Genomic DNA, 13,218 nt, shown 5'->3' on the forward strand with positions numbered 1-13,218 from the left:
GAGCAGCTACTTCAGACAGTAATAGAGGAGTGATAATAATCCATCACCATCACTTTAATATACTAGCTGTTTTTTTTAAATCATAGTTTATACTCTAAAAAAATTTTTTTAAAGGTAAAGAAGCAAAGCAAGTCTCTACAGCCTACGGCATGGAAAAGGGGGAACACAGCCACAGGGAATGCCATGAGAGTGGCAAACAAGGCCAACACTTTTCCTTCCATATAAAATCTGTACAGCTGATTGGGATGTATGGAAAGAGATGGAGCATGGGAGAGAGGCATTCTGCACTGCATGTTCCCTCTCCTAACTCCATGTTCATCAGGAATTAGTTAATAATGTATTAAGTGAAATTAAGAATCCCCTTAGTTCTGTGTGACTCCCATCAGAAGACAGACTCTAGGGGTCCCCTGTGGTCATTGTCTGTTGGTGAAAGAACTAGAAGGCATGGAGGTAAGACTCTCTACGCATCCAGACAGAGATCCATGAAAACCTAAGACTGCAATCATGTAAATTCCTGGCTTTCATTTGTTTTTTATGGTCCTGATTCCCAACCTCTGAATGTTCTATATCTCTATTGGTCCCACAGTAGAGAAGCGTGAATATTGCACCAGCTCTCAGAAGCCACCTGGATTATTTTATTCCACTCCATAGGTGAAATCCTGACTCTACTGACATCAATGGGAGTTTTGCCATTGACTTTAATGGGGCTAGTATTTTACCCCATATGGTTTTTTATGCTGAAAGAAATATATGGCAGTATGATCCCAGCTGCATCAGTGTAAAACCCGAGTAACTCATTTGAAGTCAAGGGAGTTATTCCAAATTTACACCAGTGTAATTGAGGATCTGGTTCAGTGTCACCAAGTATTGTCAGCAGTCATTTATTTAGAAGATTAAAAGAATTCATTCTAATGTTTGTAGAAGTGGATGTGGTCTCAGGGCTGAAAATGCACAATTTTGGTAAAGCTGATAGATAAAAACAGGGCACAGCATGGCATTGCTTATCTATCTATCTAGGTTTCATACTGATGCCCATCACCATAGTATATGAGTGCTTTCCATATAAAATCAATAGCACTAGCAAAGTCCCTACCCTTTTTACCTCTCCAATATGCAAAAACAGCTAGCATGCAAAGACTGATCATCATCAATACCACATTATAAGACCTGGAGCCTTACAATTTTAGCTTTCATGGGGACTGTCTGCTCTGCAGGGGGAACTCTATTGAATAACAAAAAGGTCCATAAATAAGGCACTCCCTTCCTGCAGAACAGGTGAAATGTTAAGGCACCAGAACTGTATGTGGAATTCATTGATAAAGCAATGATGAAATTCAGTGGAGACTATAATAAAAACTGTCTTTTGAAAGAACATCTTTATCTCTGCTTTTTGCACTGCTAAGAATTGGCCTTTCAAAACAGCACACCATATTGTGTAAGGTGAGTTTAAGAATCAAAGGATTGCAAGTTTCCTGATTAACATGATTCTGTGTGATACTAAAAACCTGCCAGATCTAGGGAAGATGTATATTGTTCTACAGAATACACAAAGCACTCATAGTTTCTAAACTCTCTCTTGGATTTGAAAATATAAATGTACACATTTAAAGTGGTACTTAGACTCACTGTCAACGCTGCAAGTTATACCTACCTCTGTACACATCTTTCAGTCTTGCTGTTCAAATACATTCCAAGAGGACAAGCACAACCTTCAACACAATCACCGCTGCATGTCTCTGGCATAGAAAATGTTTGGCAAGTTTGGCCACAGGTAGATACACAGGTACTGTACTCCTTTGTGTCCTCACATGAAAGAGCTATCCAAATGAAATAGATCTCTCTAATTACAGTGCAAGAGATTCAAGTACACTCCAATCTCATAAGTCGTTTTTAGGGCAACACATTTTCTGATAAAACATCATTATTTCTTGGATCCCAGTTACATTAGAATTGCTATTATAACACCAAGGAATATAAATTACACAGATTTAAAACCAGTGTCAATTCAATGAAATCAGTGCAGTTAATCCAGATTTACACTGGTGTAACTGAGACCAGACTCTGGCCTTTTGTCTTTATAACTCTCAACATGCTTGGCTCTCAAGTGAGTGCTTTGAACAGTGCACAACATCTTAAACAAAAACACAATGAAGCAACTGATTAAGATGTTGGTGCTTTACAGCTGTTGAATCACACAGTCTGAAATTTTGTTTGCAATAGTCAAGAACACATGCAGTCTAGCGTAGTTCTACTAACTGAGGGATCGACCACAACTGCCACGTATCAATGGGGGAAAAAAGAGACTCAGGTTCTTGAAGAATTGTTGGAGGATTTCAAATCTTTCAAATGTGGATTTCCGCTACCTTACATTAGCTATGATATCAACACCTTAATTCATCAATGATCTAGTTTAAAAAATCCACAGAGCCCTGCTCTGATTAGAGAGAACCAGAAGCTATTTATCCATCCCATGAACTGCACCAATACAGACATTTGGGATGAGATATTCAAAGTAGTCTAGGAGATTTAGACACACAAAAATAGTGGAAGATGTGTCTTCCCTAGCCTGTTTTGAAAAAAATTCAGCCTTGATTCTCAGATAAGAGAATTATATGTTATGATGTGTGAGTGGGAGAACAGAGAAAGAGCTATTAGAAATGACCTTCTGATAAATTACAGTATTTATTCTGATTTGGTGAGAAAAGGAACCTCATCCTAGTACCGTGTATAAAAAGAATGGACTATAATTCACTGGTCCCATATATGGAATAGGCAACATCCCATTTAGTTTGTTCACCACCATGCATAAAACCTATGACATTAAGTTATTAGACCTGAACTGAAAGACAACTTACCACAGTCTGGGATGCTAGACCTAAAATCTATTATCACTCCCTGTCTTCGGCATTGATGAGCATAATTGGCTAAAGCAGAGCACAAACAAATCTGGCCACATTTGCAGGTGTCCCTTCTGCACTGCTCAAAATAGGAAACAGGACTCAGATAGGTGTGGCAAGGAGCAAAGAGTTCTTTTGTAACGATGCTACAAGCTTCTGCTGCATAAGAGGCTGTTAAGGTAACACATTAAAACAAACATATTTTAGCTCCAAAACTATTAACACTTGGTAGAGTTCTCAGAGGAGGAAGTAGTACTGTTTATTGAAGCTGACCATAGCAAGAGATTTATGAACATATTTTACTCTATAGTAGATCTGTATGTGTAACTTCCATTGCTATCAATAGAAATTGCACTGATGGCTGGAGAAGCAGTCAGGCCCAGCTCCGTAAAGGGATTTAGGCATTGTGATGCTAAGCCTAGAAAAACACAGTAATAACACTGTGATCCAAAAAGCCTAAACTAGCCAATGGAAGATGCCGATGAGAGGGATGTGTCCTAAGCCCTGCCCCTCTCACAGAGATAGGCACTAAGTCCAGGCTGTAGGGAGATGGCTATTTCTGCTAGTCATCCACAAAAGGGAACCCCTCTCCTAGAGTCAAGCAGCTTACACACCCAAGTCATTTCTTGTGAGAATGCGTTAGGCACCTGCCTCACTCCACATCAAATGATAGGAGAAGGAGAAGATAGTAGTGGTATCTGCCTAACACCACACAAAATGGGTGGTGGTGATGGTACCCAGTTTATAACTTTTAACCCAGTGGTTAGAGCACTCACCTGGGAGGTGGGAGACCCAGGTCCCCCCTTCTGCCTGAAGCATGGAAAGGATTTGAACACCAGCTTCCCACCACTGAGGAGTGTGCTGTAACCACTGAGCTACAGGATATTCTGGTGTTGAAGCTATTCTGCTTTGGATAAACAATTAGATAGTCATTGGAGATGGGGAACTGGACCCTGGCTTTGCCACCACCCAGATGAGAGCTCTTACCACTGTGCTACAAGTTATAGGGTCACCACCACCACAATTTCGAATGGGACTCAATCCAGCAGGCAGTCTCTAAGCACACCTACTGGATCAGCCCCTGCATGTGAGTTAGGTGGACAAATGTTTTTTCTCCTGCAATTTGTGAATTGCTTTGGGGCGTAGGTATGAGAGAGGTACTTGGTGGCCTAGAGTAAGACAGCAGTGCACATGCCCAGAAGCAGAAACACAGGTGCCTACAGGATTAGACAATAGCCAAGCAGGAGTTCTGTGGATCACAGTGGAGCCCAAAACTGGGACTTAGACACCTAAGAACCTTTCTGGATCTGGGCCTTAGTGGGTATGTCTATACTGCATCTGGGACCAAGACTCCCAGCCTGGATCCACACACTTGTGCTAGTGGGGCTCGTACTAGTGCACTAAAAAGAGTTGTTTAGGTGTTGTGGCTCGGGCTCAGAGATACAGCAGGATGAAACATTTTGGTGTCAAATCAATAATGATTGATCTTTACTGCTCACCTGCCTGTAAGTGAATATCACATGGGTCCATTGGTGAATGGTCATACCCAGGGGCACATGCCGATGAAGTTTTCCAGGAGTTTCCAAACAGCTGTGGGGTGCTTTCAGGTACTCCTACTGGAGATCTTTTGCAAGACAAAGGTCAGTCACTGACAACATCACAAATTTACAACATGACTGCTCAACTGCATCACATCCTGCAATGAAGTTGGTCAGCATCCCTGTCTCACTGCACTCTTGGGCAGTGCTCCAACAGGAGGGTATGTCTACACAGCAGTTAAACACCCGCGGCTGGCCTGTGTCAGCAGACTCAGGCTCAAGGGGCTCAGATTGAGGGGCTATAAAAGTGCAATGTTGGCATGGATCCCAGAGTCCGGGCTCCAGCCCAACCCAAAATGTCTATGCTGCAATTTTACAGCCCTGCAGCCCGAGCCCTGTGAGCCTGAGCCTGCTGACACTGGCCAGCCACAGGTATTAAATTGCTGTGTAGAAATACCCTGTGCTCTTTCTGCTCACTCCTCTGTCCCTCCTCTGGTAAAAATAGTACCTTTTCCATTCCACTCCTTCCTCATCTCTCCCCTACCTAGAATCCTCTGTCTGCCCCTGGCCATCTCCCCTGCCAGGACTCTCTCTGGTCCCTGGGAGAAAAAGGGAAGGGGCCGAGAAGCAAGGGGCCCAGAGATGTGATAGAAGGAGCAGCTGAGTGTTGCTTGGCCCCAGAAAAAACAGCAGAGGTGCAGCAGCAGCTGCAAGGTATAAAGGAGTCAGCCAGCAGTAACTAGAATTGCATTTATTTCATATATGTGTGAGGGGGACCTTTTGTGTATTGTGGGGGCAGGGGAGTTGCATTAATTCTGGGGCAGTGTGTGGGAGGATTGCATTAACTGGGGTGGGGACATGCAGCATTTTTTGTGGAAAAGTCACAATAATGGAGTAGGGGGCACCCTCTGTAGAGAGGGAGGCTGCATTCATTCATTTTGGGGGTAGTCTGGGCCAGGACCCCACTGCCATAGCCATGCACACACCCACTCTCACTTGAGCTTCACCTCTGTATGATACCTGTATGTTTTGTTGGACGAATGGTTTTTAAGGAGCTTTTATCACTGTGTAAAGCAAATCAACCAGGTTTGTAATCTGTTACAGGTTAATTGGGGATGGGCAGGAGGCTGTGGGTACATCTATGCTGCAATAAAAACTCCACAGCACCAAGTCTCAGAGCCTGGCTCAACTGTCTCAGGCTCACAGGGATCAGGCTGCTGGGTTAAAAATTGCAGTGTAGACATTCGGGCTTGGGCTGGAGCCCAGGCTCGGAGACCCACCCACTTTGCCGGGATTCAGAGCCCAGGATCCAGCCCAAGCCCCTACACAGCAACTTTTAGTCCCATGGCTAGAGCACCGCAAGCCCAAGTCAGCTGACCCGGGCCAGCCATGGCCATGTCACAGGTCTTTTATTGCGATGTAGTGTACCCTAAGAGATTGCATAACCAGATCATGTGCTTCACACAGTGAGAAAAGACCCTTAAAAACCATTATAATTTGTCAATTATGGCATTAGATCTCAATTATGGTTTTTTACTTAAACACTGTAATCTGCCAGTTATGATGCAGCTGTCACATTTCAGCCATTTGTCACCCATTTGGATGGCTTGTGTTACAGATGGGCAGGTTTGGAGATTGAGAGGTGTGTTGCAAACATCTGATGATTGTGAATTAAACTTTTAAGAATGTAAGAATATCGTGGCATCTTGTAAATACCGTTGGCAAATTTATGGCACATCCCAGTGTGATCTAGGCAGTGTTACCTGATGATTCTTTGTATCTTTAAAATAAAAAGTAGAGCTAGTTGGGGGGAAAAATAGTTCTAAAACTTTTCAAAGAAATTAGGGACATTTTTGTGTAAAAAATGTTCCTATTTTTTACCAGCTTTAATAAAAAGTATTTAGTTTAATTTAAAAATTAACGCTTCTTTTCTTTCCTTCTGACAGGTCAAAGGAACGTCCCTTCCTGCTCTAAATGAGCTCAACTCTTTTCTGCTCTGTTAACTGCTCTTTATCCTTTTTCATTCCTTTCCACTTTACTTTCTCCCTTCTTTATAGTTGACTATTTCTTCATCCTGAAGCCACTTCACTGTGCTGGGTCTGCAACACTGCACACAGACTTCAGAGCAAAACGGACCAGATTTAATATGTTTCACTGGAGTGCTCATGCAGCTCTAACTGTGTTCCAATGCATTCACAACAAAGTGAAGCTCAAACAACAGGCAAATTCATTTTGAAATCTACTGCTGCGCTGCAAGACTCAGCACAATGGGGACTCTGTTGGAGAAAGGAGATTAGAATGGTAGTGGAGACTAGGATCTGGAAAGAGATAAGGAAAGGCTTGCGAGGAAGCAGAAAGTCCTTCAGGAAGGAGACATTTTCAGGCACACATCTCCAAATAAACTAGGTCTGGGAGCTACTAGAACTTATTTATATTCTAGTGTATTTTTATATGATTATTTTGATTTAAAAAAAGACATCAACATCAATGAGGTTTATATTGTCTTAAAGGTTTCCCCTTCTAGCAAATCAAAACCAACTTCTCAGTTCCAGCATTCTGAGGGAGAGAAGGGGGAAATATGAAGTCAGACTCTTGGTATCTGTCCAAGAATCTTCAGCATGCATATTTTCTATACCACTCTAAATATATGAAAAAAGACAGTAGTCATTCATACAAAAAGTCATCCTGCATGTTCCCATTGAAGGTTCCACAAAGGCCCACAGTATCATCCTTCCATCGGTCATCAACTTGAAGATAGAGCCTTAGCCCCTGCCTGTCATACAGTATCTGTAGTCCAGTGTTGGTCTTTACTTGCAAAAACACAGAGGAGAGCTTCCTGATTTCAAAAGAATCTGGTGGGGAGGGGAAGGGGAAAAAGGGTAAGTTGAAAGAAAATGGTTAAGAACCTTGTTCTAATTTCAATACTTTTTATTTTATGTCAGTTACATTTTCCATATTCTGAACCCCCAAAAAAGCAACAGTGATATATCATAGGAGAATAGGATGTATTTTACTGTCTCATAAGGCAAACTAAATGTTTGACACATTCTCTCAAGTTGTGTAAAAACACATCAAAGGATCACTGCAACTTCATAAAGAGTAAGTAGAATCAAATAGTTTTAAAAACACAATTCTTTCAGATAATCAGCTGTAGGCAGGTGACATCATCATGCTGGTGGCAATGTACTGCATGAAGCACAGACATTTTGGACAGTTCTCACAGAGCCTGATCCTGCAAGATGCCGAGTGCCCTTAAGCTCTCACTGAAGTCAACACAGATCCTTGCAGGATGGGGCTATGGTTTAATATGCAATATACTTGACTCTCCCAACAATGGTATATTAAAAATGCACTGGGTTGAGGCAAGAAAATACGAAACCCAAACTTAAGGCAGAACTCCTCTGGTGGATCTCAGGTGGATCTCAACACCAATATGCTATGTAAGTAGAGCAAGAAGAACTCTCACTGACATTGCTGTGAGTTCTGTATGAGTAAGGAGAGGAGAAAAGTCAGAGTCAAGACATACAATGACGATTGGAGAGAATTTTGCTTTTAGGACAGAACTAAAGGAACTTGTAGTCTGAGTGATAGACTATGGGCCTGTCAAAGGTACAATTCACTTTATCTTCATGTAAGAGGCTTTTGGCATAATACTAATAATGAATATTTTTGTCATCAAGGCATTAAATACCACTGCAGTTAGTTAGTGAAACACCAGTTGGTGCCATCCTATGGGGAATTAGCAATGTGTCAATGGCAACAACATAATTCATACACATTGTTTTTAAAATACTGCTTTGGTACTTGATATGCATTATTTACTTATGTATTTATTATTCCTTACCATCTGAATAGGGCAGGCTAATTTTGTACTGATCATATATCAAAACATCTCCTGAATGAGTCAGAGTCACTTGCCTCTTGGGATCCTGATTAAGAATAAGATTGACTGATTGGATACATGATCCATCTTGGTTCTGCAAATAGGAGTAAAAGAAACATTTTAAGTTGGGTTAAATGTTAAAGCAGAAGAATGGAGAGGGGGAATCTGTAAATAATTTTCAGTTGTATCTTGCCTCTTTAGAAAAATGTATTTGTAAAATATGTGGTTTCGAAGTTCAATTTAAAACAAAGTTAATATTGAAATATTTAAATATAGATGTTTGAATACAGTTGTAACATATTAGACAATTACAGCTTAAAGTAAGAGATATAAAAACAAATACAGCAAAATCTTTTTATAGGGCCTGATACAAAGCCCTATGCAATCAATGGGACATTATATTAACTTCAGTAGGCTTTGGATCAGGCTCATTTATTTCCAGAAAAACTTTACTGAAAGTTGATGCTTGTAAACAAAATTACATTCTGCACATTATAATGCAAAGAAACAATATGAGTCAGTCATTCCATTTAAATGGAAATGGGTTTTTGCCATATCTAAGTTATTTCTAAACATTTTAAACCTAGAATGCTTTTGAAAGCAATAGCAATATATGATATATATAAAAAGAGGATCAATGGCATACATGATTTTAAAGTATATTTGGGCTCATTTTTTCCCAGGCAAGAGATCTGAAATCAACTGGCCTAATGTATTTGCCAAGTCTTACAAGCAGTCCTTTTATCTAGCTGATTAAAGCTCATCTCAGAACCACGCTGCAGACTCACTGGCAACAGGGCTTTGATGACACATGCCTGCTGTGCCACTCTATCCAACCACATACTGATTGAAGTAAAACAGTGATAAGAATGACACAGCCAGGACTACATATAGGAGGATACTTGGGAGTTGTATTGGTTCTCTATGGACACTAGCTAAATCTTACACCAAAGGAAGGAACAAAATCATTCTAAAACAATCTAATCGACCCCTGGTAGTTCCTTGCACTCAGGTCAGTGGCACACAGTTATCAATGGTATAAAAGATCTAAACAATCAGACTTTGTATTGTAAGTGATCACCAGGATTCTGCAGCAGAAACCTGATTCAGAGAATTGTGTTAAATCTAATCTAGGAATAGGAACATGCCATGTGCCATACATGGTAAAACCAACTAACACTGTTCAAAGATCATAAATTGAATACTTGAACTGCAGTAAACTAAGTGCTCTGAAATTGAAAGACCAATAATTATGCAATGAAAATGTTGCACAAATAATTTCAAATAACTAATAAATATGACTACATTGTAGGCAGCTCATGAATACTCTGTGAACAGAAAAAGAGGCAAAATTTATCAAGTAAATTATTTACTGAATATTATTCTCACAATTCTATTGTGCAATTTTGTAACAGGTTGGGTTTTATTAAAAATTAATGTTTGATTTTGTCACATGTTTTTCAGGGTTTCTAGTAAGCTTCTTTTGGAGCTGTAGTATGCATGGATAGTCAGAAAACTTTTCCCAGGCCTGCAGCCTTTCATTTTGGACTTTGAAATACGTGCTTTTGGCATAAAAATTGTCAAATGGAGACAGTTCTATGCTCATGCAGTGTACACCTGTGGCTTGTTAGCAATGGCCTTTGCAGTGTGAAAGATTCCCATGATCCAAGCTAGACATGCAAAACCTACCTGGCCCACATTTTGTAAATATGCACAAAGAAACATAGCCAGATAAAGAAACTAGATGGTGTAAGAAAAAACCTAAAGCAAGTAGTGAAACCACTTGGTACCTCAATCAAGTATTGAGCACTTAATATTCCAGCATGTTTTATATTACAGTAGAGTGAACTACCACTAGATACTACACCAAACAGGTGGAAGGCAGTATGAGTTCAAGATTCATTGAACACTGAATTTTTCCAATGTATCACAGTTACAGACACATGTGCTAAATAACCTGGCAACTATCCACACAGATGATTCAATAGCTATCAGAGTTTCCAGACAAGTACCTCTGTCTTTGTGAGTAGCTGAACCCATTTAGCCTCCCATTCAAAGAAATAGCACTGGGAAAGGGGAAAGAAATGCTTGATAAGTCAAATAGAACTAACAGACTTTACTTGTTAGAATAACATTCAGCAACTGGTACTTTTCTAACCAGATAAAACCCTAGAAAATGTACTGTAGGGGCCAATCCTGCACTGGAAGTGAAATGGAACAGATGACCTGCAATGGCTTTTCCATCTTTCAGCTGTGGTAACAAAGTTGTTTATTACATTTTTAAGTACACATCTGAGCAGCATAGGAACCAGACTGTGAAGCAGGGTCACAATTTGGTTTCTGCTGTTTCCTTGCTTCAGAATGGGAGTAATCTGTATCAGGCCTTTTGCCAGCACAGATTATTTCACTTTCTGCACTGGCTCCAGTGAAAAGGCTGGGAAGTTTTGGGACCAGCAGAGCGGAGATTTTGCCCATTCCCCATCACCTACCCAGGAAGGGAAGTTGCAGCCCACAGATGCTGCTCTCCCCCAGTACAAACTCTGACAATGCAAGTAACCCACTCAGGAGAGTAAGTGGACTCTTTGCACCCTCTTACTCTCTTATGCAGGCAAGCAGTAGGACTCACTGACTCCAAAGTAACCTGGTCTATCATGTTTGTTCAGTTTTTTTCTTAATATATTATTATGTATGTATTTTCATAAACATTTTGTCTTCTACAACAGAACACAAAGCCAAAGAGAGATGTTTGAAACCTTTACCTTTGGCCTTAGGTTCATGTAACTTGATTAAACTTCAAGTGTTGAAGATGCAGCACAAGCATGATGATGCAACAGAAATCTGGCAAACCATATTAAAAATCTTCACTGTGAGGCAGGCATTGCAGCAAGAGCTGGTGAAAGTGTCTCACTTGAAGTGGTTATAAGAGACTGTAGGAAGGCAAGAGAAATATCCCACTGTCACCAGGGTGGGAGTTTGAGACACGGCTGGTGGATCAACCACTGACCACATCATCCCACAGATCACTACATGCAGAGGGGAATCACAAAGGCTGTGGGGGATACTCCAACCCAGAAGCTAGAGTGGCAGCCATAGAGAAGCTCTCCAGTTTCTCTATCACTAGGGTAAGAAGGATTCTGTCCCAGCAACACTTCCTACACATTGTCCATGGAGAAACCCAGCATCCAACCCAGCTACTCAGGCTGGGCACAGGGAAAGGATTTGGGTCAATCTGCAAGCAAAAAGTGAGTATACACGTAACACTTTAAGTGCTGACTTCTAGCGGATCATGGCCCAATCAAACTTGAAATTCAGTGCAGATGTAGAAGCAAATCTGATGACCTCCATAAAACCACTGAGAGGTTGAAAGACAAACTGAAAACCATATGAGAAGAGGTTGCTTTCAAGACATACCTGTGACTAAGCAAATGAAATCAAGAGTATGTAGGCTGAATAGTACATAGTATTTTGTTGTTCATAGAGAGTTCTATGGTACTGTCTGATTCATTTAAGATTTTTACAATACTTGACTCTATGCTTTCTTTCACATATAGTGCCACTTCCCCACCATTGCAACCTACTTTGCCATTCCTACATATTTTGTACCCTGGCATTACCATGTCCCGTTGATTATGATTGTTCCACCAAGTTTCTGTGATGCCTATTATATCAATATCCTCATTTAATACGAGGCACTCAAGTTCACCCATCTTAGTATTTAGACGTCTTGCATTTGTACACAAGCACTTATAACTTTTTTTTAATATTTAGCTGTCTGCCTTCATGTAATGTAATTGACTCATTTTTATTTGATTAGCTCATGAAAAAGCTTATTAACTAAACATGAACAGATGCTGAAAAGATTATTATAAAGTTGCAGTCATGAACCAAGGACCCTATTGTGCTAAGCATTGTACAAACACAGAAATAATTACAACAAATCTAAGGAGCCAATGATATCAGAAATAGTGCCTGAAAACCAGTGCAGAAAAGAAAGCTTGCCTAGACATCATTTAAATGGACAGAACTATTTGCAAAGTTTGTTGCAACTATTATTCCACCAAGCACACATCAAGTGCTACAATAATGCACATGGAATTCATATTTTCTAGACATGCAATCCAGACAATGTTCATTGCAGACATGATTCAGGAAATGAACTTAAAATATTCACATCAGTGCCTAGGTGTAGACGAGTCACCCCCAGTCCACTGTTTCCTCTGACAAATAGCAAGGCAGAAGTCAGGGTACTGAATGTTAAGAGGTTACTAGAAAAAGCAACTGCCAGTAACTCACATCCATAATTTGTTTTATGGGGTCATGCAACACCATTAAAGTGTAGATTTGCAACAGATTCATATGGAACACTAATTGCATTCAAGGACTTCCTTGTATCACTAAAAAGCACCAGCAGTGATATTTTACCTAAAAGAGGCAGTTAAAAAAAACACAACTGCTGAAATATTTTTTCAGATCTACCAACTATTTGGATTACTGATAGAGACATATACTGGACACATATCTGTACACACAAAAACATGCCTCTTCACAAGCAAATTAAATACCTGTGCATGTAAAGGATGATTTTCCACACACAGTTCAGTATTTGTACATGTTATTTCAAAGCCTGGCTGGCTTCTTCATGCCCTCTTGTTTATAAGAGTGACTCTCATCCAATCAAGAAACTGAAACAATACCGTATTGCTTATGTGACTAATCAACTAACCAACATGGCTAGAATCCCAAATATCAAGTATTGAATTATCATAGCTAATTGTTTGTGACCTATCCAGAATTTACAAATAATAGCAAAAACTTTATCAAGTTATTTCAAACACAAAAATTGAGGAAATAATGATCTGGTCTCAACCAGCAGAAAAAGAGGCTCAATTCATCGAATAAC

The 13,218-nt window shown here is 40.2% G+C and overlaps 1 protein-coding gene across 1 annotated transcript in view; it reads right to left on the bottom strand.

Annotated features, from left to right (window-relative positions):
• The window catches only part of OTOG (otogelin), a 165,346-nt gene that overhangs the window by 108,276 nt on the left and 43,852 nt on the right, over positions 1-13,218 (bottom strand). Inside the window, exons 16-20 of the mRNA XM_074954907.1 lie at positions 8,280-8,412; positions 7,110-7,287; positions 4,397-4,521; positions 2,856-3,068; positions 1,652-1,817 (exon numbers count right to left, since the gene is read on the bottom strand). Of these exons, the coding sequence (XP_074811008.1) occupies positions 1,652-1,817; positions 2,856-3,068; positions 4,397-4,521; positions 7,110-7,287; positions 8,280-8,412 (815 nt within the window). The remainder of the gene's footprint in view (positions 1-1,651; positions 1,818-2,855; positions 3,069-4,396; positions 4,522-7,109; positions 7,288-8,279; positions 8,413-13,218) is intronic.

Source organism: Natator depressus, chromosome 6, assembly GCF_965152275.1.
Source record: "Natator depressus isolate rNatDep1 chromosome 6, rNatDep2.hap1, whole genome shotgun sequence".
NCBI lineage: Eukaryota > Metazoa > Chordata > Testudines > Cheloniidae > Natator > Natator depressus.